This window comes from Salmo salar, chromosome ssa20 (genome assembly GCF_905237065.1).
Source record: "Salmo salar chromosome ssa20, Ssal_v3.1, whole genome shotgun sequence".
Taxonomy (NCBI): Eukaryota; Metazoa; Chordata; class Actinopteri; order Salmoniformes; family Salmonidae; genus Salmo; species Salmo salar.
Genome location: NC_059461.1, coordinates 21,803,949 through 21,823,853, shown reverse-complemented (window position 1 = coordinate 21,823,853; position 19,905 = coordinate 21,803,949). Strand labels below are relative to the sequence as shown.

At 44.3% G+C, this 19,905-nt stretch overlaps 1 protein-coding gene across 10 annotated transcripts in view; it reads right to left on the bottom strand.

Annotated features, from left to right (window-relative positions):
• The window catches only part of LOC106579913 (RIMS-binding protein 2), a 116,901-nt gene that overhangs the window by 55,935 nt on the left and 41,061 nt on the right, over positions 1-19,905 (bottom strand). For 8 of the 10 annotated variants that reach the window (XR_006760884.1, XM_045703078.1, XM_014160272.2 and 5 more), the window contains exon 2: positions 17,352-17,435. The exons of the other annotated variants lie outside the window; for them this stretch is intronic. Coding sequence is in view for 6 of the 8 variants with exons in the window: in XM_014160272.2 (XP_014015747.2) it covers positions 17,352-17,435 (84 nt within the window). In the remaining 2 variants the exon portion in view is untranslated. The remainder of the gene's footprint in view (positions 1-17,351; positions 17,436-19,905) is intronic. 10 annotated transcript variants of the gene reach the window in all.

The following is a 19,905-nucleotide window of genomic DNA, read 5'->3' as shown; positions in this document are numbered from 1 at the left end:
CTGTACATTTCAAAAGTGCTGAACAAATAGTTATATTGACAACATTCGTCCTAGCTCACTCATGAATGTCTTTATAAAAATTGCCTCTTATCCGCTCGTCATACCCTTATGGCATTATTTGTACATCTCAATAGTCAGTAGAAAGCACATTTGTTTATGAGGCTGAATGAACTGTTTCACTGCCAGACAAGGCTCCGCTGATAGCCAGGTGTAGGAGTAGTAAGGTGTTGGGACTGCTGTTGGGACTCTGCTATTGGGACAACTTTATGTAGGCCCTAACAGTTTGTGGGCACCGTTTTTCACGGTTATAGTGCAATTAATTTATTGTTTAGTGTTGTGTTGTGTAGTGGCTTTGCTGGCATGCCTCCCCAATTTTTTGGTTTTGTTTGCCCCACTAAGATTTACATGTTAAAATCGCCACTGGAATGTATCCCTTTTGATTTGAACGAAACCTTCCATTCATGTTTGCCCAATGTAGAAGTGGTCAGAAAGGGACTTTTGGGACCTAAATGCCAAAACATTCAGGAGATAGAGGTGATCAAAGTTGACACATTTTTCATACCCCACCATGAGATATCCATGTCTTCATCACTGAAAAAGATAAACAGTTGAGTTTGATATCATTTCAACGCTTACAAACATTGTTGTCAAACTATTCAATGATTTCTTGAAAAACAATTACGTCCTTTTTTTTACCTTTATTGTCAATTATCTTAAAACACGTAAACTCATATTTTTCTCATTTTCACAAATGTTTTAGTTTTTATTATTTTACATCATCTGGGGTGTTTGTGTTGGGCCCGTCATCGATTGAGACATAGTATACTCTTAAATACCGGCTGGGTGTCATTTTAATCATAGAAATATTATTAATAGAATTGACCTATCCCTTCAGACCACTGCAATTATGCTGGAACACTATTGAAATATAAATTGATTCGAAACTAACATACAAATACTTAAAATGGTAGTGTTCACGGATATTGAAATTGAATGGGAATGTCTATTCTATTACCTATATGTCTATTATTGCAATAGGTTTACTATGGATAATTTAATTTATAACAATAGATATTCCCACTTAAGTCAACATTCTCTAATGTGTGGACCTCCAACCATCTTTGTGATAGCATTTAAAAGTTGAAATCCACGAGTATGTCTCAACCAATGGCACACACAACACAAACACCTCAGACGACGTAAAACAGGGTCTAAGATACATATATGAACATGAAAAAAATTCTATGAAGATTAAAATAATATGAGTTTAGACGTTTTTAGATAATTGACATTAAAGCTTTCAAATTATATCAATGATAAAGACATGGGTATCTCATTGTGGGGTGGGGTATGCAACATGTGTCAACTTTGATCACCTCTATCTCCTGAATGATTTAGCATTTAGGTCCAAAAACATTCTGACCACTTCCACCAGGGACAAACATGTATGGAAGGTTTGGTTCAAATCAAAAGGAGTGCAGTCAGAAAGTGATTGAAATCATATGGAATGACCCTCTACTGAGCAAATGACTATGCTATTGTTTATCTCTGTTGAACTAAACGCAGTCTAGTGTTTTTACTTCTTAGTTATCCAGTAGTTGATAAGACAAGCTGCCTCATAGATAGTACAGTAGGCTGTTAAAACAACTATGTGTAAAGAGAAGAATATTGTAGAGGTGTTAGTATGGCTAATGCCATCACCAAGGTAACTGTCATGAGCTGTGCCATGCTTTATTCCACATCAGTGATCAGGGCAGCAGCAAAATACACACTTTGTCCCTGGGTACTACTGGGTAGGATGAGGTGACAGATGGTCCTGCCACTCACTACACACTCTAACATCAAGTGTTTCGTTTTTACTGAAATGTGTTTATGCAGTCTTTACTAAAATAATGTTTATGCAGTCTTTCATATGGCACCTTCCCAGAAAAAAAAATTAAAAACACTAATCAGACATACCTTATCAAACCGACACAAAAAACAAAGAAAAGCAAGGCTGGCATGGTTTGGCTAGTGCACTGACATGACCCTGGCTCTGCATTTACATTCACCTGGAGAGAAACACAGAAAGGTCAGCCAGTATAGGCCAAACAGACTGACACTAATGCCTTCCCCCTATCCTCACTCCTCTCACATGGACACAGTGTTTCTCACTACTGCCTCTGGTCCTGTCTCCGTGTCTGCCTGGCTGCATGGCTGTGTTTCTGTTTCTCACTGAGCTCAGTCTATAGGGAGATAAGAGCAGCGCTGCAGTCTCTGTAGAGGCTAGCCTGCCTGCCATTCTGAAAGTTATTTGGGGACAGTTTCTCCTCTGGGTAATTCCTGGGGACTCAGGAGGTTGACAATGGGGACAGACAGGACAGAACAGGGGAGCAGCGCAGTGGAGTGGTGTGCTGCTGTGCTGTGGGGACGGAACATGAGAGGAGTACAGAAAGCACACAGCCTTAATGGAGTGATTATTTGGGGCAGAGCACCACATACAAAGTCAGCCCCTCTAAAGAGAGGAGGAGGAGGCCCTTGGGGCAACGAATTGTGAATTCTAATGGTCCAGCTGCAAAAGCAGCGCCATTTAGCTTACTGATGAAACCTTACCCTTGCAGCACTCTGCAGACTTCCACAAGAAAATTATGCACACAAAGTGTTGCTTGAATCAGTCTATCTACATTATTCTAGGCTTACTATCTAAACAGGTTGGAATGAATAATACATCTGACAATGACAAAATTATAACAATTGCTATATAATAATATGAATAACAAATACAATGTCAGTACAAATGTCATGCTTAAACTAGTCTCTTGTGACAGACTTAGCATAAATGTAAACAAATGTTATCAAATTGAGTAGCTTGCGCATGCAACATTTGGTTCTGGGCTAAGGAATGATGCTTAAACTGATATGATGAGACATGCGCTGTAGTCAGACATCCACTCAGTTGCACGTGACAAGAGCTGAAATACTGCAAGTCTTACTGTGAGTGTTCTCTTGGTAACAAAGCCTCAGCACTAGGGATGTGGAGGTCACACATTTTCGTCAGCTGGTGATTGTCAAGCAAATAACTGTCGGTCTCACGGTAATTGACTGTTAATTAACAAACACATTTAGTATCTCCTGGCTTCCACACGTCACCTACAAGCCACTCATTCTGACCTTTGGAACATCTACATTTTAAAGTCTAATAAATCCATGTAATATAGCCTACACCTTCACAATAAATCCATGTACTATAGCCTACACCTTCACATTACATCCATGTAATATAGCCTACACCTTCACAACAAATCCATTATTTATTTCAGATAGGTCTAAAGAATCATGATATGAAGAAAATGTGGTCTATTTCAGAGGAACAGAATAGCATAGAGTTGTCCTTATGTTAGGTCCTGATCATGCTATGCTAAATGGCTGTGGGCTACACTAGTTCATTTAGCAGACAAGATTTGCTTAGAATTCCGTGGCAATATTTTATAGTATGAAGAATGCAATTGAACAAAGCTGAATTAAATAGAAATGATTTATTCCCCAAGCGATTTCAGGGAGTGCGCACATACGGCTATTCTGTGTTGAGCGGTTAACAAAGAAATAGGTACTCCTATATGCTTAATTTAGAGTTATTAATGTAACTTTAGTTGTTCTACAAATGTTGAGCTATATGCTTTGATTTTTAATTCCTTGTAAGGCTGCATGATGCGACTCTAAATGATGATTTGAAAAAAGGAGTTCTGCTTAGTTTTCTGTGCAGGCTGTACACACTACATCAGTCACTCACAATTTGACAAGCACTTGATAATGCCTGGAATTTCACGTAATGCACCCTAAAAAAATCCATTCCTTTTGCGGCCAGTGGCCTTTGTGCCCTTCTCCCTGAGTGCTGCGCGCTCCATCACTTGATCAGGTCTTTCTCACAGGCTTTCTGTGAGCAAGCCTTTCTCACATGTGATCTATGCAGTTAAATACTGAATGGAGGATGCTTTTCCCAGTGGTTTATATTCATGCCAGCCAGGTAAGCTATACTCCTGTTGTAAAGAGAAGCAATGTGGTTAATATTAGGAAAGTTGAGAAATAAATATAGTAGGCCTAGCCTATAGAAAGCTGATGGGATCCACTTTTTAGTAGAGGCCATAACTGTTTTCTCACCCAATTTCATAGCCTATTGAAATGTTGTGCAACATGAGCTATCATGAAGTGTTTGATTAGATTTTCGATTACATTTGCATTGATGTCAGACTGATTAGAGGGACAATAGTGCTGAGTACCAGGCAGTTAGCAAGTTTGGTAGGCTACTAATGACCATCAGCAACATCAGAGCTTGGAGAAGCATAATTACCGTGACTAAATGGTCACGTGGAATTTCACTGCCTTCATGACTCGTAACTGTCACGCTGGTATAAAGGATTTGGAGACAGGCACAGGAATACACAATAGGGGTTTTAATACACCCAAAACAAACACGTATGCAAAAACACTGGGCTGTACCCAAACAAAAGAGCGAGGGTAAACCTCGTTGAATGACACGGGACGATACCCGTAATACACAATATATAAAGCACGCAGCATAACAGCTGCACCAACACATAGGTACTCACACCACCAACGGACATGGGAACAATAACCGACAGAGGGAACAGAGGGCACATATATAACATACTAATCAGGGGAAATGGGAACCAGGTGTGTGTAAACAGACAAGACAGTCCGGGGTTGATGATAATGAATCCCGTTCAGTGAAGCCTAGAAAGCCGGTGACGTAGACCTCCAGAACTGGTGAACAGAATGAGCAGCAGTACCGGGGGGATCCGTGACAGTAACCGCCGGTGTGGCAGTAATACGGTCACCGCAACAGCCCTACTCAAATACAATCCCATAGCAGAGTGAAAACAGAATATTCAATACTCATAACACATGCGGCCCTCCACATAAAAGTCCCTTCAGAGGTGGCACTGTTGCTTTCAATTCTTCTGTGTGGGATATTGGGGCTGAAAGGGGACTCAGCTCAGTACTTATGGAGTGATTACCTACTGTAGACCATGCAGGCCCCCCTGTGGTTCTGATGGGGAAACCCCACCACCGCACACATCCAGTTAGCTGTGCTGTGACTCACTGCTCCCCTTTTCTCATGCAGTGATAGACAGAATGGGTGCGGGGACGTACTGACAGCTCATCATGGCTTCCTTTAAATCTAAGATATTGTGTGTTAGACTCAAGCAATGTAAAACAATAGAACACTGCAATACAACACAATGAGCCATAGCTAAATCAAAACAAAATGTCCATGCACTATATCTCCATTTCACAGCTTATTCCAAAGCACAAAAACCTACTATGTAATTACATGTGAAATATGCAGAAGGAACTGGACCATAAATGACATGAAATACCACAGCGTGCCATCACATCAGCAAGATTTGTGCCACAAGAAAAGGGCAACCAGTAAAAGAACAAACACCATTGTAAATACAAGCCATATTTATGTTTATTTATTTTCCCATTTGTACGTTAACTATTTGCACATTGTTATAACACTGTACATAGCCATAATATGACATTTGAAATGTCTCTATTCTTTTGAAACTTTTGTGAGTGTAATGTTTACTGTTCATTTTTTATTGTTCATTTAACTTTTGTTTATTATCTATTTCACTTGCTTTGGCAATGTAAACATATGTTTCCCATGCCAATAAAGCCCTCTGAATTGAAAGAGAGGAGAGCGAGAGAGAGGAGAGTGGGAGAGAGGAGAGTGGGAAAGACAGAGAGGAGAGCGAGAGGAGAGAGGAGAGCGAGAGAGCGGGGGCGCGAGAGAGCGGGAGAGTGCGAGAGAGCGGGAGAGAGGGAGATGAGTGGGAGAGAGAGCGGGGGGAGAGGAGATCGGGAGAGAGAGCGGGAGAGCGGGAGAGGAGAGCGGGAGAGAGAGAAAGGAGAGCGGGAGGGGAGAGTGGGAGAGAGAGAAAGGAGAGCGAGAGAGGAGAGTGGGAGAGAGAGAAAGGAGAGCGAGAGAGGAGAGTGGGAGAGAGAGAGGAGAGCGGGAGAGGAGAGTGGGAGAGAGAGGGGAGAGTGGGAGAGAGAGCAAGAGAGGAGAGAGAGAGAGCGGGAGAGAGGAGAGTGAGAGACAGAGAGGAGAGCAGAAGAGAGAGAGAGCGGGAGAGAGAGAGTGGGAGAGAGAGCGGGAGAGAGAGCGGGAGAGAAGAGGAGAGCGGGAGTGAGAGGAGAGGAGAGAGGAGAGTGGGGGAAAGAGAGCCAGAGAGAGAGCGGGAAAGAGAGCAGGAGAGCAAGAGAGAGAGCGGGAGAGAGAGCGGGAGAGAGAGCAAGAGAGGAGAGGGAGAGAGAGCGGGAGAGAGAGCAAGAGAGGAGAGCGGGAGAGAGAGCGGGAGAGAGAGGAGAGAGGAGAGCGGGGGAGAGAGAGCCAGAGAGAGAGCGGGAAAGAGAGCAAGAGAGAGAGCAAAAGAGAGAGAAAGAGAGCCAGAGAGGAGAGAGGGGAGAGAGAGCCAGAGAGGAGAGCGGGAGAGAGAGAGAGAGAGAGAGAGGAGAGCGGGAGAGAGAGAGGAGAGCGGAAGAGAGAGAGGAGAGCAGGAGAGAGAGAGCAAGAGAAGAGCAGGAGGGAGAGAGGAGAGCGGGAGAGAGAGGAGAGCGGGAGAGAGGAGAGTGGGAGAGAGAGAGAGAGAGGAGAGCGGGAGAGAGCAGGAGAGAGGAGAGCAGGAGAAAGAGTAAGAGAGAGAGGAGAGCGGGAGAGAGAGCGGGAGAAAGAGCGGGAGAGAGAGAGAAAGAGAGAGAGAAAGAGAGCGGGAGAGAGAGAAAGTGAGAGAGAGCAAGAGCGGGAGAGCGGGAGAGAGAGGAGAGCAAGAGAGAGAGCGGGAGAGAGAGGAGAGTGGAGGAGAGCAGGAGAGAGAGCAAGAGAGGAGAGTGGGAGAGAGAGCGGGAGAGAGAGCAAGAGAGAGAGCGGGAGAGAGAACGGGAGAAGGAGAGTGGGGGAGAGAGCGGGAGAGAGAGCGGGAGAGAGAGAGAAAGAGAGCGGGAGAGAGAGAGAGAGAGAGGAGAGAGAGCGAGGGAGAGAGCGGGAGAGAGAGAGAGGAGAGAGCGGGAGAGAGAGCGAGGGAGAGAGCGGGAGAGAGAGCGAGGGAGAGAGCGGGAGAGAGAGGAGGGAGAGAGAGAGTGGGAGAGAGAGAAAGAGAAGCGGGAGAGAGAGAGAGAGGAGAGTGGGAGAGAGAGAAAGAAAGCGGGAGAGAAAGAGAAAGAAAACGGGAGAGAAGGAGAGCGGGAGAGAGCGAGAGGAGAGCGGGAGAGAGCGAGAGGAGAGCGGGAGAGAGCGAGAGGAGAGCGGGAGAGAGAGAGGAGAGCGGGAGAGAGAGAAAGAGAGTGGGAGAGAGAGAAAGAGAGAGGGAGAGAGAGAGAGGGAGAGAGAAAGAGAGGGGGAGAGAGAGAAAGAGAGAGAAAGGGAGAGGGAGAGAGAGAAAGAGAGAGGAAGAGAGAGCAGGAGAGAGAGAAAGAGAGAGCGAGAGAGAGAGCGGGAGAGAGAGAGGGAGAGAAAGGGAGAGAGAGGGAGAGAAAGAAAGAGAGCGGGAAAGAGAGGGAGAGAAAGAGAGAGGGAGAGAGAGAGTGCTGGAGAGAGAGAGGAGAGTGGGAGAGAAAGAGAGCGGGAAAAAGATCGGGAGAAAGAGAGCGGGAGAGAGAGAGCGGGAGGGAGAGAGAGCGGGGGAGAGAGAGCGGGAAAGAGGAGAGCAGGAGAGCGGGAGAGAGAGGAGAGCGGGAGAGAGAGGAGAGCAGGAGAGAGAAAGAGAGAGAGCGGGAGAGAGAGAAAGCGAGAGAGCGGGAGAGAGAGAGGAGAGTGGGAGAGAAAGAGAGCAAGAAAGAGAGCGGGAGAAAGAGCGGGAAAAAGAGCGCGGGAGGGAGAGAGAGCGGGAGGGAGAGAGAGCGGGAGAGAGAGAGAGCGGGAGAGAGAGCGGGAGAGAGGAGAGCGGGAGAGAGGAGAGCGGGAGAGAGAGTGAGAGAGCAGGAAAGAGGGCGAGAGGAGAGCGGGAAGAGAGGAGAGTGGGAGAGAGAGGAGAATGGGATTGAGAGAGGAGAGTGGGAGAGAGAGAAAGAAAGCGGGAGAGAGAGAGAGGAGATTGGGAGAGAGGGAAAGAAAGCGGGAGAGAAAGAGAAAGAAAGCGGGAGAGAAAGAGAGCGTAAGGAGAGCGGGAGAGGGCGAGAGGAGAGCGGGAGAGAGCAAGAGGAGAGCGGGAGAGAGCGAGAGGAGAGCGGGAGAGAGCGAGAGGAGAGCGGGAGAGAGAGAGAGCGGGAGAGAGAGAGAGAGAGGGAGAGAGAGAAAGAGAGAGGGAGAGAGAGAGAGGAGAGAGAAAGAGAGGGAGAGAGAGAAAGAGAGAGGGAGAGAGAGAAAGGGAGAGGGAGAGAGAGAGAAAGAGAGAGCAGGAGAGAGAGAAAGAGAGAGCAGGAGAGAGAGAGAGTGGGAGAGAGAGAAAGAGAGAGAGCGGGAGAGAGAGAGGGAGTGAAAGAGAGCGGGAAAGAGAGGGAGAGAAAGAGAGAGGGAGAGAGAGAGTGCGGGAGAGAGAGAGGAGAGTGGGAGAGAAAAAGAGCAAGAAAGAGAGCGGGAGAAAGAGCGGGAGAAAGAGCGCGGGAGAGAGAGAGAGCGGGAGAGAGCGGGAGAGAGGAGAGCGGGAGAGAGGAGAGCGGGAGAGGCAGAGAGGAGAGCGGGAGAGAGAGTGAGAGCAGGAAAGAGGGCGAGAGGAGAGCGGGAAGAGAGGAGAGTGGGAGACAGAGAGGAGAATGGGATTGAGAGAGGAGAGTGGGAGAGAGAGAAAGAAAGCGGGAGAGAAAGAGAGGAGATTGGGAGAGAGGGAAAGAAAGCGGGTGAGAAAGAGAAAGAAAGCGGGAGAGAAAGAGAGCGTAAGGAGAGCGGGAGAGAGAGAGGAGAGCGGGAGAGAGAGAGAGGAGAGTGGGAGAGAGAGAAAGAGAGAGGGAGAGCGAAAGAGAGGGAGAGAGAGAAAGAGAGAGGGAGAGAGAGAAAGAGAGAGGGAGAGAGAGAGAAAGAGAGCGGGAGAAAGAGAGGGAGAGAGCGGGAGAAAGAGAGCGGGAGTGAGCGGGAGAGAGCGGGAGAGAGAGAAGAGCGGGAGAGAGAGAAGAGTGGGAGAGAGCGGGAGAGAGAGAGGAGAGCGGGAGAGAGAGTGGAGAGCGGGAGAGAGAGTGGAGAGCGGGAGAGAGAGAGGAGAGCGGGAGAGAGAGGGGAGAGCGGGAGAGAGGAGAGCGGGAGCGAGGAGAGAGAGAGGAGAGCGGGAGAGGAGAACGGGAGAGAGCAAGAGAGGAGAGCGGGAGAGGAGAGCGGGAGAGAGCAAGAGAGGAGAGCGGGAGAGAGAGCGGGAGAGGAGCGAGAGGAGAGCGGGAGAGAGAGCGAGCGAGAGAAAGAGAGAGAAAGAGAGCGGGAGAGGGAGAAAGAGGGAGAAAGAGAGAGGGAGAGAGAGCGGGAGAAAGAGAGCGGGAGAGAGAGAAGAGTGGGAGAGAGAGAGGAGAGCGGGAGAGAGGAGAGCGAGGAGAGCAGGAGAGAGAGAGGAGAGCGGGAGAGGAGAGCGGGAGAGGAGAGCGGGAGAGGAGCAAGAGAGGAGAGCGGGAGAGGAGCAAGAGAGGAGAGCGGGAGAGGAGAGCGAGAGAGGAGAGCAGGAGAGAGAGGGGAGAGAGAGAGAGAGAGAGAGAGAGAGAGAGAGAGAGAGAGAGAGAGAGAGAGAGATGTGCCATTTCCAGGCCCAGGGAAATGTGCTCATCTGTGGGTACACAAATGCGTGCACAGGAACACTACCTGATCTAACGAGCACAAGAGGGGACAGCTTTATTACAGGCCATACTGTTTCTAACTGTCTTAATCTCCCCCATAGAAACAACAGTGACAGCACTGTCAACAAAAACGGAAGGGATCTTTTGCAGCTCTGTAGAAGCCTGGGTCTGTACTTTGTCAATGGTAGGTTACGGGGGACTCTTTGGGGAGATTCACATACTGCTCACCTCTTGGCCACAGTACAGTAGACTATATGATCACAGACATTGACCCTTTCTCTCTCAGCTCATTCACTGTCAAGTCACTAACACCTCTGTCTGATCACAGCCAAATTACATTGTTCCTCAAAAGAACAGACATGGAAACAACCACACATTCACAGCCCAGTAAGCTGTACAACATCAGCAATGCATACAGATGGGCCCAAAACAGCACAGAAGAATACTAGAAAGCAACCTGGAACCAAAATATCCAAACACTCTTAGATAACTTTCTGGATACCACATTCACTCACATTAAAGAAGGCATCAATCTAGCAGTACAAAACATCAACTATATATTCAGGCAAACGGCAAAAGAAGCACAATTGAAATTGATAAAAAACAAAACAAAAAAGATCACAGATGACACCTGGTTTGATGCAGATTGTAAAATTATAAGGAAAAAACTTAGAACACTATCCAACCAAAAGCACAGAGACCCAAATAATGGTGAATTACACCTTCATTACTGTGAGACTTAAACTCTATAAACGTAAACTTAGAACCAAAAAAGCACAGTACAACAGCAAGCAGCTGACACTAATTGAGGAGTCCATAAACACAAACAACTTCTGGCAAAATTGGAAAAAACGTAAAAAATCTAGACAAGAGGAATTAGCGATACAAAATGGTGACATATGGACAACCCATTTTAAAACACTCTACAACACCGTTCAAATTGACACAAACACAGAACAGCGCCAAATTCATGAGAAGTTGAATGGATTACAAAAAGCTATAAAGGACAATCAAAATCCATTGGACTCCCCAATTACTGACCAGGAGCTCTATAAGAAACTTCAGGCTCTCAAATTTAAAAAAGCATGCGGACCTGATGGCATCCTAAATGAGATGCTCAAACTCACTAGCGCAAAATATCAATTGGCTATATTAAAACTGTTTAATTTGATCCTGAGTGTAGGTTATTTCCCTGACATCTGGAATCAAGGACTCATAACCCCAATCTTTAAGAACGGAGACAAATTTGACCCTAACAATTACAGAGGCATTTGTGTGAACAGTAACCTGGGGAAGGTTTTCTGTAGTATTATCAATGTAAGAGTTCTAAACTTCCTTAATAAGCACAATGTCTTGAGTAAAAGCCCAATTGGATTTATACCAAAACATCGCACAACTGATCATATTTACACCCTTCACACCCTGATCCCCCTTATTCAAGGTTTCAAAGACCTCTCTGATGAGGATAGGCTACCCATCCTGTTGGGGGAGGACGCAGAGAGCTGTGGGTTGGCAGCGCACTACATTGCTGCCTGCCATAAGTTGAGGGACAGTGTCTGACAGACCAATCAACCTGCACATGTACTCTACTGTATGCTTATTGTTATTGTTGAATGTATGGTTATTTTGACCCTTGGTTATTGTTGTTACTGTTGTCCCATTGACAATTTTGATTCTAATTTTTTTATTTATTTTTATATTGTAAATATCCAAAATAAGCTTTGGCAATATGTACATTGTTACGTCATGCCAATAAAGTGAATTGAATTGAGAGGAGAGCGGGAGAGAGAGAGAGGAGAGCGGGAGAGAGAGAGAGAGGAGAGCGGGAGAGAGAGAGAGAGGAGAGCGGGAGAGAGAGCGAGAGAGAAAGAGGAGAGAGAGGAGAGTGGGAGAGAGAGCGAGAGAGAGAGCGAGAGAGAGAGGAGAGCGGGAGAGAGAGAGAGAGGAGAGCGGGAGAGAGAGCGAGAGCGGGAGAGAGAGCGAGAGAGAAAGAGGAGAGAGAGAGGAGAGTGGGAGAGAGAGCGAGAGAGAGAGCGAGAGAGAGAGGAGAGCGGGAGAGAGAGCGAGAGAGAGAGAGGAGAGCGGGAGAGAGAGAGAGAAAGAGAGCGGGACAGAGAGAGAGAGAGAGCCCCAGCATTATCCATCCTGATGAAATACTGTATATGTTTTAAAATGTCATGGAAAGGCGAGCACAAAGGGAGAAAGGCTCCTCTTTAAAACGCCTTCCAGAGTAGTCAGAGTGGATTACTCTCAGCACTAGCTGCTTTCTGCCTTGTCCTTTCTTCTCTTCCTGACCCTTTGTATAGAGCCAAGGCCATGCAGCCCAGAAGGCACACTGACATTTCTGAGAAACGGTCCTTGGGGTGCAGAGGTAGGGGAGAGGCAGAGAGCAGCACATGGGAGCAGAGGGCTTGTGTAACACACAGCTGACCTCCTGTGAACAACCATGACATCTACACAACCTGAACTGTACACAATACCACTCAAAAGTCTGGAAAAACCTACCCATTCAATATATATATTTATTTTTACTATTTTATGCATTGTAGAATAATAGTGAAGACATCACAACTATGAAATAACACATATGGAATCATGTAGTAATCAAAAAAGTGTTAAATATATTTTATATTTCAGATTCTTCAAAGTAGCCACCCTTTGCCATGATGACAGCTTTGCACACTCTTGGCATCCTCTCAACCAACTTCATGAGGTAGTCACCTGGAATGCATTTCAATTAACAGGTGTGCCTTATTAAAAGTACATTTGTGGAATTTCTATCCATTTAATGCGTTTGAGCCAATCAGTTGTGTTGTGACAAGGTAGGGGTGGTATACAGAAGATAGCCTTATAAGAACAGCTCAAATAAACAAAGAGAAACAACAGTCCATCACTACTTTAAGACATGAAGGTCAGTCAATCTGAAAAATGTCAATAACTTTGAATGTTTCTTCAAATGCAGTCAAAAAACCATCAAGCGCTATGATGAAACTGGCTCTCATGAGGACCGCCACAGGAAAGGAAGATCCAGAGTTACCTCTGCTGCATAGGATACGTTTATTAGTTACCAGCCTCAGAAATTGCAGCACAAATAAATGCTTCAGAGTAGAGGTCGACCGATGCTGATTTTTCAACGTCAATACCAATACCGATTATTGGAGGACCAAAAAAAGCCGATAACAATTAATCGGCCGATTTAAAAATATATATATTTGTAATAATGACAATTACAACAATACTGAATGAACACTTATTTTAACTTAGTATAATACGTCAATAAAATCAATTTAACCTCAAATAAATAATGAAACATGTTCAATTTGGTTTAAATAATGCAAAAACAAAGTGTTGGAGAAGAAAGTAATAGTGCAATATATGTGCCATGTAAGAAAGCTAACGTTTAAGTTCCTTGCTCAGAACATGAGAACATATGAAAGCTGGTGGTTCCTTTAACATGAGTCTTCAATATTCCCAGGTAAGAAGTTTTAGCTTGTAGTTATTATAGGACTATTTCTCTCTCTACGATTTGTATTTCATATACCTTTGACTATTGGATGTTCTTATAGGCACTTTAGTATTGCCAGTGTAACAGTATAGCTTCCGTCCCTCTCCTCGCTCCTACCTGGGCTCGAACCAGGAACACATTGACAACAGCCACCCTCGAAGCAGCATTACCCATCGCTCCACAAAAGCCACGGCCCTTGCAGAGCAAGGGGAACAACTACTCCAAGTCTCAGAGCGAGTGACGTTTGAAACGCTATTAGTGCGCACCCGCTAACTAGCTAGCCATTTCACATCAGTTACACCAGCCTAATCTTGGGAGTTGATAGGCTTGAAGTCATAAACAGTGCAATCCTTGAAGCATTGCGAAGAGCTGCTGGCAAAACGCACGAAAGTGCTGTTTGAATGAATGCTTACGAGCCTGCTGGTGCCTACCACCGCTCAGTCAGACTGTTTTATCAAATCATAGACTTAATTATAATATAATAAACACACATAAATACGAGCCTTAGGTCATTAATATGGTCGAATCCGGAAACTATCACCTCGAAAACAAAACGACTAAATATTCCTGTTACATTGCACAACCTTCAATGTTATGTCATAATTAAGTACAATTCTGGCAAATTAGTTCGCAACGAGCCAGATGGCCCAAACTGTTGCATATATCCTGACTCTGCGTGCAATGAACGCAAGAGAAGTGACACAATTTCACCTGGTTAATATTGCCTGCTAACCTGGATTTCTTTTAGCTAAATATGCAGGTTTAAAAATATATACTTGTGTATTGATTTTAAGAAAGACATTGATGTTTATGGTTAGGTACACATTGGAGCAATGACAGTCCTTTTTCGCGAATGCGCACCGCATCGATTATATGCAACGCAGGACAGGCTAGATAAACTAGTAATATCATCAACCATGTGTAGTTAACTAGTGATTATGATTGATTGATTGTTTTTTATAAGATAAGTTTAATGCTAGCTAGCAACTTACCTTGGCCTCTTACTGCATTCGCGTAACAGGCAGGCTCCTCATGGAGTGCAATGTAAAGCAGGTGGTTAGAGTGTTAGACTCGTTAACCGTAAGGTTGAAAGATTGAATCCCTGAGCTGACAAGGTAAAAATCTGTCGTTCTGCCCCTGAACAAGGCAGTTAACCTGTTTAGGATAGGGGGCAGTATTTTCACGGCCGGATAAAAACGTACCTGATTTAATCTGGTTATTACTCCTGCCCAGAAACTAGAATATGAATATAATTATTTTATTTGGATAGAAAACACCCTAAAGTTTCTAAAACTGTTTGAATGGTGTCTGTGAGTATAACAAAACTCATATGGCAGGCCAAAACCTGAGAAGATTCTATATGGGAAGTGCCCTGTCTGACCATTTCTTGTCCTTCTATAGCCTCTTTATCAAAAATAGAGGATCTCTGCTGTAACGTGACATTTTCTAAGGCTCCCATAGGCTCTCAGAAGGCGCCAGAACGAGGAATGATGACTCTGCAGTCCCTGGGCTAAAAACAGTAGGGGTTTTGGAAAGTGGTCGTTCTGAGAACAATGACACTGGTGCGCGCGTGCATGTGACGACTCCATTTTCTATTTTCAGTGTTTGAACGAAAACAAGGTCTCCCGGTTGGAATATTATCACTATTTTATGAGAAAAATCGCATAAAAATTCATTTTAAACAGCGGTTGACATGCTTCGAAGTACGGTAATGGAATATTTTGACTTTTTTTGTCACGATACGCGCCGGCGCGTCACCCTTCGGATAGTGTCTTGAGCGCAAGAACAAAACGCAGCTATTTGGATATAACTATGGATTATTTGGAACCAAAACAACATTGGGTGTTGAAGTAGAAGTCCTGGGAGTGCATTCTGACGAAGAACAGCAAAGGTAATCCAATTTTTCTTATAGTAAATCTGAGTTTGGTGAGTGCCAAACTTGGTGGGTGTCAAAATAGCTAGCCATGATGGCCGGGCTATCTACTCAGAATATTGCAAAATGTGCTTTCACCGAAAAGCTATTTTAAAATCGGACACCGCGATTGCATAAAGGAGTTCTGTATCTATAATTCTTAAAATAATTGTTATGTTTTTTGTGAGCGTTTATCGTGAGTAATTTAGTAAATTCACCGGAAGTTTTCGGTGGGTATGCTAGTTCTGAACGTCACATGCTAATGTAAAAAGCTGTTTTTTGATATAAATATGAACTTGATTGAACAAAACATGCATGTATTGTATAACATAATGTCCTAGGAGTGTCATCTGATGAAGATCATCAAAGGTTAGTGCTGCATTTAGCTGTGGTTTTGGTTTTTGTGACATTATATGCTAGCTTGAAAAATGGGTGTGTGATTATTTCTGGCTGGGTACTCTCCTGACATAATCTAATGTTTTGCTTTCGTTGTAAAGCCTTTTTGAAATCGGACAATGTGGTTAGATAAAGGAGAGTCTTGTCTTTAAAATGGTGTAAAATAGTCATATGTTTGAAAAATTGAAGTTTTGGGATTTTTGAGGTGTTTGTAATTCGCGCCACGCTCTATCATTGGATATTGGCGAGGCGTTCCGCTAGCGGAACATCTTAGATGTAAGAGGTTTTTAACCCACCGTTCCTAGGCCGTCATTGAAAATAAGAATGTGTTCTTAACTGACTTACCTAGTTAAATAAAGGTGTATGAATAAATAATTTTTATTTATTTAATTATCTGCAAATCGGTGTCCAAAAATACCGATTACCGATTGTTATGAAAACTTGAAATCGGCCCTAATTAATTGACCATTTGATTAATCGGTCGACCTCTACTTCAGAGTTCAAGTAACAGACATCTCAACATCAACTGTTCAGAGGAGACTGCGTGAATCAGGCCTTCATGGTCAAATTGCTGCAAAGAAACCACTACTAAAGGACACCAATAATAAGAAGAGACATGCTTGGGCCAAGAAACACGAACAATGGACATTAGAACAGTGGAAAGCTGTCCTTTGGTCTGATGAGTCTAAATTTGAGATTATTGGTTCCAACCCCTGTGTCTTTGTGAGACGCAGAGTAGGTGAACGGATGATCTCCACATGTGTGGTTCCTGCCGTGAAGCATGGAGGAGGTGGTGGGATGGTGCTTTTCTGGTGACACTGTCGTGATTTATTTAGAAATCAAGGCACACTTAACCATCATGGCTACCACAGCATTCTGCAGCAATACGCCATCCCATCTGGTTTGCGCTTAGTGGGACTATCATTTGTGCATCAATAGGACAATGACCCAACACACCTCCAGGCTGTGTAAGAGCTATTTGACCAAGAAGGAGAGTGATGAGTGCTGCTTCAGATGACCTGGCCTCCACAATCACCCGACCTCAACCCAATTGAGATGGTTTGGGATGAGTTGGACCGCAGAGTGAAGGAAAAGCAGCCAACAAGTGCTCAGCATATGTGGCAACTCCTTGGTTGAGAAAATACCAAGAGAGTGCAAAGCTGTCATCAAGGCAAAGGGTGGATACTTTTAAACAAATCGAAATATATTTTATATTTGAGATTCTTCGCACTTTGTTGGTTACTACATGATTCCATATGTGTTATTTCATAGTTTTGATGTCTTCACTATTATTCTACAATGCAGAAAATAGTAAAAATAAAGAAAAACCCTTGAATGAGTAGGTGTGTCCAAACTTTTGACTGGTACTGTACACCTGTGCCAACATAGCCAGGCCCCAAGGATACATTTTACTAGCTAAGTGTATCTCTATAATGTATCGCATCTAGAATAATGTATGTGGATATTGTCATCTGTGGAAAGAGCAGTGTAAACAGGAATGCATTAATACTGTACAGCCTAGCATTATCAGAATGTAGCACACAGATGATCAATTGTTTTTTTTTTGTAATGCTAGACAAGCAAATACAATTAATGTGAGTCTATTTGTCAATTTCTATAATCACCTCCAGAAAGCCAGCAGTGTGACAAACACCACAGTTCTCTCTCTCTCTCTCTCTCTCTCTCTCTCTCTCTCTCTCTCTCTCTCTCTCTCTCTCTCTCTCTCTCTCTCTCTCTCTCTCTCTCTCTCAGCCAGATGTACTGTATTTTTAGAGCACTTACCAAAGTCTGACATGTTTGATTATTTTTCTTTACTGCCTCGTCAAGATCTTCACACTCCTCCCTTTTCCTGCTGCTCTCAGTCTCCTGAGAAAAAGAAAAGACTGTGGATGGCTTTTCTGCTTTGGCAGGGACAATGACTTAAATGTTGTCATGCCACAGTATGACAACACAGTGTCCTGAGAGAGAACACGGTCTGACAACGAGACTTGTCAGTGGGGGACAGAGCTTTTCATTTATTCAGTGCTGTCTCGGCATGTGTGAGTGTGTGTGTGTGTGCGCATGTGAGAGGGCGGGCTAGAGAGATAAGAGGGAGAAAGACTCCATTCAACTCTTTTCTTCTTCATTGCGATCCCAATGCCACTATAAAAAGGTGTCAACCACCTGCCTCTCAATTCTGGGAGCCTCAATGTTCAGCATAAGTGCAGTTCCGATTGAAGAGAAAAACGTTAAAAAGCCCTTCACTTTTTCACTTGTAAAAAGCCTCATTCACAAGATCTGTGATTTACAATAAACATATAAATTAAAACCCAATGACCCATATCCTGTCCTCATTTTCAGTGACCAATACAGAGCTGTTATTTTACAGTCCAGAGAGAGGGCTGGGTTATAATAACATGCTGTCTTTAGAATCACTCCTATAAAACACAAGCTCAGAGCCTCCATTCCCAGCAGCCCCTCTGCCACCAGGCCAGGCAGGGTCCACATGAAAGCTGCTGATACTCCTTCCCCACATGTAATGAGATGCGTTTCCCAACCAAGCCTCTGGTTTTCACAACACCCATCTATCGATCAGCTGTTTAATTGAGTTGTCAATTGAATAGGGAGTCTTCCAGGGAATACGTAGTTAGAGAAAATAGGTGGGATGAAAGCCAGCCTCCCATAAGTGGTCCCAGGATCCACAAATATAGATGTATAATGACAGAAACAATGGGATGAATTCTCAGGTGGACTGCCTGGTACAATATAACATTTTAATATCAGCATTGACAGCTTTTACTGGGTCCAGGTGTCACCTCAAACTAAGTCCCCATAAAACAAATGAGGAGACCTTGAAAGCCCTAGTGGTGTTATTTCTAGCTGCAGATTTAATCAGACCTAGAGTTACCATTTCAATGTCTTTATCCACGATGAATTGACACATTTTATAGGAACCTATCAAAACACATGTCCTAACTGTGAACAGCAACTGGCTTGTGTCAATATTGTTTCCTTCTGGTCTTCAGTAGATTTTGGGCTCCCGAGTGGCGCAGCGGTCTAAGGCACTGCATCTCAGTGCTGGAGGCGTCACTACAGACCCTGGTTTGATTCCAGGCTGTATCACAACCGGCCGTGATTGGGACTCCCATAGGGCGGTGCACAATTGGCCCAGCATCGTCCGGGTTAGGCTTTGGGCGGGGTAGGCCGTCATTGTAAATAAGAATTTGCTCTTAGCTGACTTGCCTAGTTAAATAAAGGTTAAATAAATAAAAATAAAGATTGCGCTCCAGCCAACGGATTGCTGTGAAGCATAAATATGGAATGCCCTTGCTAGGCATGCTGAGAGTGAACGGGTGCAGAGGAAGTGCAGCTGGATATTAAGATTAGTGTGTAGAATTAAAAGGGATTTTAACTGTGTCAATGTGGTCCACTACTGTACACTCCCTGGTGGAATGGAGCTAGACCAGGGGAGAACGACTGCCTCCTCTCATTGAAGCCACGACAGTTCAAGACCGACCATGGTACTGCAGGCATTGTTAGGAGAAAACAGGATCCTCCATTATAGTGAATGGAAAAACTGCAATCTTCATGGTCAATCTTCATGTAAATAAACAGACATTAGAAGAAAATCATGGTACCAATAATTGCTTCTAATACACCAGATGTACGTCCTTCCAGAAGAAGTTATAAGGATAATTTAGTTGCTAATGGCAGCCTGCAGTACCCCGGTCAGCCTTCAACTGGAGCTACTCAATGAGATCTGTGCATGTTATGTCTCCAAGAGACGCCATCTTAACAGACTTAATTTGCCTTTAATAGATAGATAGATAGATAGAAGATAGATAGATAGATAGATAGTCATTGAGCTAGGTCCCTAGACAGGACCACAATAACCATCAGTATAGACCACAGCACACAATGCATATGAAAACACATTCATATGCACATCAGTCATTTCAAGGTGGGATTTTCCCAATATTTCTGAAAAATACATATACTGTCACTGTCTTTGTAATAGAAAGTTACTTATTTGATTTTTTATATCAATATGATGCTATGTTGGTTGTGCTTTTGAGTTGGCACAGGGGTTCTCCAGCAATATGTCAGAGGCAGAACGAGAGCGGATGGAGGGGGAGGGACCAGCTTTGCTCTTTGACCTTGTGCTGCTTAACCCCAGGCAACTGACAGTTGCTATGACTGCATCTTTGACCACCCTTCTCTCTCGCAACCAGTCTACCAGACTGTGATCAAGTTCAATTATGCGTGTGTGTGTATGCTGTACGTGGTTATGAGTAGAGGGTTACATTTTTCCACCTACATTATTAACCATAAGTGAATTGCACACACCCACCACAAA